Source organism: Leptinotarsa decemlineata, unplaced genomic scaffold (genome assembly GCF_025532065.1).
Source record: "Leptinotarsa decemlineata unplaced genomic scaffold, Ldec_3_MD MMD2_tig00000576_RagTag_RagTag, whole genome shotgun sequence".
Taxonomy (NCBI): Eukaryota; Metazoa; Arthropoda; class Insecta; order Coleoptera; family Chrysomelidae; genus Leptinotarsa; species Leptinotarsa decemlineata.
In genome coordinates, this window is record NW_027412551.1 from 5,590,109 (window position 1) to 5,598,802 (window position 8,694).

General features: G+C 38.5%; 1 protein-coding gene across 1 annotated transcript; it reads right to left on the bottom strand.

Annotated features, from left to right (window-relative positions):
- Positions 1-4,017: 4,017 nt before the first annotated feature.
- Positions 4,018-8,472, bottom strand: LOC111504251 (toll-like receptor Tollo). The gene has a single exon (XM_023158765.2). The coding sequence runs from the start codon at positions 8,319-8,321 to the stop codon at positions 4,356-4,358; it is 3,966 nt and encodes a 1,321-aa protein (XP_023014533.2). The 5' UTR covers positions 8,322-8,472; the 3' UTR covers positions 4,018-4,355.
- Between the last annotated feature and the right edge of the window lie 222 nt (positions 8,473-8,694).

An 8,694-nucleotide genomic window follows, 5' to 3' on the forward strand; every position in this document is an offset into this window, starting at 1 on the left:
ATTTGTGCTAAACGTTTGGGAATGAATCATTGATGACTACCTAATTGGACCCTTATTTCTACCAACAAGAGTACAGGTGAATCTTAAACGGACTTTGTGCTAGATCAAGTACCCATTTTGTTAGAAGAAACGCTAGATTGGACGTGCAGGACCTCATTATTGGCCAGCTCGCAGTCCTGATATGAATCCTCTAGATTTCAATTCATGGGGTCATCTGAAGACTGTTGTTTATGAAACTTCTATACTAGATGTGAATGACTTTATTTTATGTTGTCCCTGGATAGTTTTTAAAAGTTTTTTTTTCGAAGTTGTATTCTTAGTTGTTCAATCTAAATAACTGCAAAAAGTCAGTGGCGTTCTTTTTTTTTCTCAATATTGTTGGCCGTGGTGCCCACTGAGACGCTGGACCTAATAATTTCAATCTAGTCCAGGCTAAAATAAGCGCCTTACTACTTCAAATAACTAGCAAATTTCAACCAAACTGGTGTAAGGATATTTTATGAATACGTACTTTTTTTTAAACTTCAACGCCCTGTATCTCAGCAACTTCGGACATATGTTCGTAGGAACTTTTTTTCTGAAAACGACCTAACGAATCATCCTGTTAAGTTCCGTTCCGTACTTGGAAAACACCCTGTTTACGTAGCGTATTCTTTTAGATTTCATTGAATCAGAATAACGTTCTTATTCGAGTTAAGAATGTCTTATTATGTGAATACGTTTTATGATTTATTTATGATTTATAATTATGATCTTAAGATTTCTGAATTATAAATTATTGGTATTCAACTATGATATTTTTTGTATTGGTATTCAACTATGATATTTTTTGTCTTCATGAGGTTATGTGAATCAGTAATAAAGTGTGGCAATTTTTCATTTCGTTATCTTGTATATGTTTTTTGTACTGGTAAGTTATATTTGAGTAAGGGACTAATTACTATCATAATCATAATATAAAATTGAAGAAATTTTAGAATATTTGATTCATTTGGTTCAATTCCGTTGGGACAGTGATTGAAATCGTGAGAAATATGCACAACTAGGCACCGAGAGTCACGTATGTTTCAGGAATAATGACACCTAGATGTTAATTTCATGCCTGTCAGTTGTATCGCTGTTAGAATGATGAAATAACTGAAATCACAATAACATTCAGTATATCGTTTGAGTTTGCATTGAATAATAATTTGACACCAAAAAACCGAGTGAATAAAAGTTGAATTGAGCTTCAAACTTCGTTATGGGCAGCTTGATACGCCAGATTCTATCTAATGTAATTAGGAGGCTATCAGACATTTATAATTTTCAATAAGCGATAAAATAAAATGGTCAGATAAGCTTTATGCAAATATAAAAATATAATACGGTGTGGCTACTTTTTTTATACTCACCTTTGGGATCTCCGAAGCAGACTACCAGTTAAATGAAATAAAAGTTTTGTGTTGTGGTTGATGACCATTAGAACGATGAAGAAAAATCCAACTGAAGATTTTGCGAGATACATGAATATGAACATGGAAGAGAGGGCTACAAATGGTTTGAATTTGAAATATGTAAAGGAATAACACAAAGAATTAAATTCAGCGTCAAACTCATGAGAAACATTGTGTTATTTCTGTTCAAACTGAATAAAATGTTTTTATTATGAAGATGAATATAATTCTCCATGAAACTAGATTTTTTCAATTTTTGTTATAAAAACACTCAAGGCAGAGCCACTCTGCAGAAAATCAAACTCTGCAATACTGTGTTACTTACGAAAGGGATGATACAAAATCCAGGTTTGCATTTGAAATTTGTTATCTCATCTCATAAAAAGTGTTAGGATGGTGGTCATTTCATAACGAAGGACGAAAGCACCAATAAATTTGTTGATAACTTCGAAAAATATGGCTACCAGAGGTTGAAAACGAAATTGCATATTCGTAGTTTTTCCTGTATTTCGCAAATTTTTCAATTAATTATGGTTTTTTTATCATTGAATTGTTCATGATTGAACGCAACTTACTTTTCATCCAAATTGTATTCTCCACCGTTTCGGAGATTCCAATGGTAAGCATAAAAAAGTAGCCATCCTGATTTAAAAAATCGGACTGGTCAGCAGTACTATTTTATTCAATCAACATTTTGCAACTTTTTGCTTAAAGTTAACTGGCGATTGATTAACCTGCCTCAAAATTTCAGTAAAAATACCATTTTACAAAATCCCCTCATTTTTTTTTACTTTTGAAACAGGCCAATTTTATCTTCGAAGAAAACAAATTCACAGCAAAAAGTAAATGACATAATATTCATCAAACAAAGACAAAGCACTTCTGAAAATGTTGTCTTCTTGTTTCCTATTAATGATAAAAATTTTTATTCTTCAAAATTACAGAAGCAAGCCCATCATTTTAAACTTTCAAAAATTTTCAAAAATGAAATAACAGTGCTACTTTTATTGAAAAATGAATCAGCAAAATGAATTTTTCGAAGAATTACATACCTTAATTAAGTAATTTCCATAACTTGCTTCACTAAATTGTGGAACTGTATTCCGTTTAAAAACAAAATCGTTGTAATTAGACATTTACCTACATTCAATCTCACACTGTTTGACTGTTTGAGTAAGTTTTACTTACCGGTTAGATACTTTTGGATTACAATGGCTTCTTGGCAGTTACCTTTTTGTTCGATAGAGTTTTTTTTTTGAGAAAGAATGGAGTAGGTTTTCTGTTTCTCCCTCTTTATACGAAAAAATGTGGTAATTTTCCAAAGAAAGGAAGGAAGCAATCGATTAAAAAAAATCGACTCTATAAAAAAATTGTTTCCTTTCTTTCTTTGGAAGATTCCCACATTTTTTGTTTGAAGATGGAAAAGTAGAAAGGCAAATTATGTCTTCCTCAAGAATTAATCTCTTCTGAAAATATACCCTTTCAACATAATTATTTACCTACTCTATAAAATTTTAAGAATTGATATGATTGAACCACTGACACCATAAAAAAGCATATCATTGAAAAAAAGTGTGAATATTTATACAATACAACGAAAACACCCAAAAAAAATTTTTTTATTTAATGAGAATTTATTGCGAGGAAATTTTTCAACATCTGTTCATGAGAAAAATCTTGTGATAAAGGGACAAGTGACTTGAAAAATATCTGAATAACTCTTCTAATGAACAATCAATAAAAATATTTTAAAATTTGTGATTATAATTTCAAATGTTGCGTTAGTAAGGTATCATCTTAAATCATTTTCTAGGATCATTATTGAAATAAAGAATTTAACGTCAATATGATCAATTTATTGATAACAAAGTTTTCAAAATGTGTTTTTTCAACCAGGCAAAATCGAAAAAATAATTCAAGAAGTCTAAACCCGTTTTGAGAATTCAAAAAATCATTCATATGTTTTTGTAGATGATGTGTTTATGTTGGAAGGTAACATTTTCAAAATATGATAAATAACTGACTTGAATTCACTTTTATTCAACTTTGAAATTTCCTTCAATAATTTGTATTCAATAATACTTATATTATTATTGCAGAATTTATCACATTATAATATGTAGAAGAAAAATTCATAATGATTATTTTACAGAAGGTAAATAATGAAAAACTTTTTGAAAAATTGGAGAAGTTTGTGCTTTTGATCATTTGATTTTGCAATTCTATTTTTGTATATGATATTTTGTATTTTGGTGACTTAGTTTTTGGATTGGAATGTTGTTTCTTTCGAATGTCTAATTTTTATTATTTTTTCTCATCATCATTATCAAATTTGCTGGAAAATTTATGTGATAGTTGTAATTTTCTCAATTCTTGAAAAATAGAGCTAAACAAATATTAGCAAAAAGTATTTACAAAATTGGAACAAATAAGTGTGTATCAATCGAAAGGTAAAATAAAATCAATCAAATTTTAGGTGTATTGGAAACGTCAGTTTGTTTAATAAATTCTTGAGTTTCATGAATTCACGGCAGTGATATGTAAAATGAAAAATGAAATAGTTTCAACATTTCATATTATATTTTGAATCAAATACAATATATTGACGATTTTATGAAAAAAATGTTTTATTATTATAATTTAAGAAATAATTTACAATTTCAACAGTCTTCACTTAATCAAAATGAAAAAAAGTATGTACAAGAGACCTAAAATTAATGACTAATAAGCGTTATATCATATAGTAATCGAACAATACAAATAAATAATCTTTCGTTAAAATATTTACAACATTTACAAAATTCACTATACAAATAACAGAATTAACATTTAGTGACATTCGAGACTATATGGAAATTCATGAGATTATTACTTAAGTAAAACAGCCTTTGAAAATTCATTGAATACCTCACCATCGAACTAAACGAAATAAGTCCTAGTTTGCGGCGAAGCATCTGGAATAGTCGAGTATACGTGATGCGGGATCTCACTCCTACAGGGGGGAAACTGGGAGTACTGGGGAGGCGGCCTCCCGTCGATGGACACATAACTGTGATTCAGCTGCTCCGAACCATAGTGCTGGCTACTGGAACTCGATCCAGCTTCATCCTCCGTACTTCTGGCCGATTCCCCAGAAACGTAAGTACTCTGAGTCGGCGTGGGCGTCATCGTCGCAGCGTGAACTCCCGGCATCGGCTGATACTTGTACCATGTGTCCTGCGAAGATGGCGGGGCCGTATATCTGGGGTTGGGCTTGCACCGGATCTCCGCTGGCTTCTTTCCCCGCCTGGTAGCAGAATTATTTATGACGTCAGGCATGGCAAAGCGCAGCTTGTCCCAGAACCGCCTCTCTCCCCATCTCGTCACGGAGCAGGCACGTAGCAATGCCCTCAGTTCCGGATCCATGGGCTCCAGAGGGTCACCACTCAGCACACATACCAGTTTGTGGCGGTATGCCGTCCGCAGAGCGGTTTGGAGTGCAGCTCGAAACTCTGGCCTTGACCATTCGTTGCAGATCAGCAAGGGCGAAACGACGAAGATGATTCTCTTGGAAGCGTCAGCAGCACCTACCATGGCGTCGGCAAGGTATGAAGCGCCACCCATGAGGTGGAGGTCTCGGTAGTGGAGACACAGGGTGTGTCCGAAATGTTCTAACTCCGGAGCTATCACCCTGGCGGCAAGGTCATCATCTTTGTGGCTGTAGACCATGTAACAGTCATAGAGCTTGTCTCGATCGTCGTCCATGCCGTGGGATACCATGGTGTCTTGGAAGATGCGGATGCCGTACTTGGAATGGGCCCACAGACGGACTTCTTGGCGGAAAATGAACATGACTGCGACCAGCAAACACACCACGATGACTGCCACGAGAGTGGCCGCAAGGAGAGGCACGTAGTTACCGCCGAAGAGTTGACTGTGTTTCATCACATCGCGCTGAACTACCGACGTGGCGATCACATTGTTCATATCGTCGCACCGGTGTATCACGTCCGCCACGCTTTCGGGGGTTTCGGCACAAAACATCCGCGAGGGATCGCCCCCCGTCTCCCGAATCCAGACTACGAGACGCGCTATCGAGCTGCAATCGCATGACCACTTGTTGCCATCTAGAGTTACGCGCAAGTGGGAGTCTGTGTCGGCGCTCCCCAGCTGCCAAGGGGTGAAGTCGACGATTTTATTGTCGTCAAGTTTCAGCACTTCCAACTTGTGCATGTTCTGGAACGTATTGTTGCTCACGTGTTCGATTTCATTGTGGTCCAAGTAGAGCTCGTTTATGTTCTCAAGTTGATCGAACTCGAAGCCCCGCAGTTCACCCAACTTATTATTCTCCATGTGCAACACTTTCAGAGACTTGACGCCATTGAATGTCCTATTGTGCAGCGCCCTAACGTTGCTGTTGTTTAAGAACAGAATTTCGAGTTTTTTCTTGCCGATGAAAACGTGACTGCCGAGATCGCCCAAGTCATTACCGTCCAGGTAGATTTCAGTGGCATCCATCGGAATTTTCTCCGGCACAGTCGTGTACCCCGAATTACTGCAGTCCACCACGTTGGATGACCACGTGTGATCGTGATAACACGTGCATCGGTCGGGGCAAGTCATTTCGCAGTCGCAGGCGTCAAAATCGCAGCAGTGGCAAAGGGCAAAGCAATGTGTCTGGTATGGACACAAAAAATTCGATGATTTCAATTTGAGAAGAGGTTGCGGCGGCGCGCCCCTGGAGTGCGCCAGCTCGCAGGTAACGGCGTCCAGGTCCAATACTTGCGGATACTGTCTCAAATTACTCAGGTGATTGATTCTGAGAAGCCACTCCATCTTGCAGTCACAAAAGAAGGGGTTGTCACCAATATAAAATTGCGGCAAGTCTTTGTCGTCACTCACGCGACTCAAGCTCAGAGCGCTCAAATCCAAATAATTTATATCGTTTCCATACAAGACGACTTTCTCCAAATTCGGTTTGTTGTGAAATGTGTTGGGTTGCACTGTCGTGATTTGATTATTGTTCAAGAATAAAGTTTCTACGCTATCAGGAACGGAATTCTGCTTAATTTCCGTGATGAGATTGAAACTCACGTCAAGCATTTTAATTTTCAGCGTATTTCTTACTTCGTAGAAATTAGCCAGTTCGGGAACTTGGTTATCGTGCATGTCGAGCCATTCCAAACTCACGGGCAAGTGACTGAAATCGAACCATAGTAATTTATTCGAAGAAACGTTCAGCCACACCAGCGATTTCAAGTTTGTAAATACGCCGCTTATGTCAGTTAGTTCATTGGCATCTAAGCGTATTGCTTTGAGGGTGGGATTACTCGAAAAAGCACTCTGTTCCACATATTTTATTCGATTTGAGGCCAAGTTCAAGACTTGTAAAGACGGAAGTGTCGAAAAAGCGTCTCTTGAAATATTTACGATGTGGTTGTCTACTAATCGCAGGCCGTACAGTAAATCGAGCCCTTCGAAGGACGAATTAGTAACGGATTCGATGTGGTTCTTGCCTAAATCGAGGGTTTTCAGGAACCTCAATTGTCCGATACCGGGCGGGACAATACCCAGCATATTTCCGTTCAGGCCAATGTCTTGCAAATTCGTCACGTTTTCGAATGCCTTCGGACTTATATATTCTATCTCGTTAGAGTCTAACAAAAGCTGATTCAGAGCGTACATACCCGAAAAGTGATGAGATTCTATTCGGGTGATTTTGTTGTACGAAAGAGTCAGAGCATGGAGATTTTTCAATTCGACGAAGGCACCTTCTGAAATGGTACTGATGTGGTTGTGCTCCAAGTTGAGAATTTGCAGGGTGTACAGGTCGTGGAATACATTAGAGTCAATTTTGCTGAGCTGGTTGTTGGCTAAGTTCAGGATTACGAGTCTGACGAGTCCAGAAAACGTATTTCTGTTGATCCAGTTTATTGTGAGCTCGTTGTGAGACAGATCCAGAACTTGTAGTTGGTCCAAGCCTTCCAGTATGCCTGGAGCCAGAACACTCAGGGAGTTGTTGTTCAGATACAGATGGCGTAGTTCCCTGGAAGATTGAAACAAATCCGGAGGTAGGGCGATCAAGTAGTTACTAGATAAATTCAGAGTGTTGAGAGTTGTTAGTCCCACGAAAGCTCGGTCACCCAGTGTGGAAATGAAATTTTCTTGCAAAAATAGCTTTTCCAGAGACCTCAACGCGGAGAAACCGTTATCAGAGAGCGAAATAATGTCATTGTTCGATAAATCGAGCACTTCTAACCCGTTCACACAAGCATGGCCCGGGGCCAGGGGTCCATTACCCCAGTCGGAGAACCCGAGAGCCGAAACATTCTGAAGTTTATTACGCGTTAGATTCAAATGCGTCAAACTGTTCAAGGGACAGAACAACTCTTCGGGCGCTTTCCAAATGTTGTTGTCGGCGAGATCGAGACTTCGAAGTTCGCCCAGTCCCCGAAAACTTTCAGCGTGAAGTTCCAAAGTCATCGCGGACCATTCGGAGTTGCGTGACCGTAGCGAGAGGTGTCGAAGATGTCGAACTTGTGATAAAGCTGCGGCAGGAATGTTGCGTATCTTACAGTTTTCGATGCGGAAATCCTTGAGGTGCCTAAGGTGTGACAGAAAGTTTCCGTGTTTCATGGTCTCGAGAGAACTTTCAAAAAATAATACGTCGCTACATTCTAAGGTCAGCACTGTAATACTGTCAGCTTCAGTGTGGGACATATTTCTAATTAGAGCCTCAGCGTTGTTAATCGTGCGAATCTGGCAATACAAAGTCGGTTCTTCACCGCCTTCGCTGAAATCCACCGGCTGCATCTGCCACTCACATCCTTTGGGAGCAGATTCGAAACTTGTTAAACTCCTGGAACTCACAATCGCAAAAACCGAACTTATTACTAGCCAAAACATGGTTTCACTAATACTGAACTGTCCGAAACAAAAAAAAACTTTACTAGTATTAAATCATCACAAACGTAGTGTGTGAATCCGCGCGGCAATTTCTCGGAGAGCTCGACCAGCAACTGTACTAAACGAACTCAGCTTTGTAACTGATGTTTTGAAGACTGTTGCGTACGGTCTCTGTTGTGGAAAAGAGGCCACGCCTCTCGCGCTCCCCACTCTGACTGGAAATTAGGATTCCAGCTGGTTTGCTTCGCTCTGAATGGATGCTGTCACGTGTAGTTTAACGAAATTTCACAATGTGCAAATTGCCAAGTCCCCACCATGTAATTATTTTAATAGACACTTTGGCTGTGTGTTTAAGTGCATGAAAGGTTGTGCT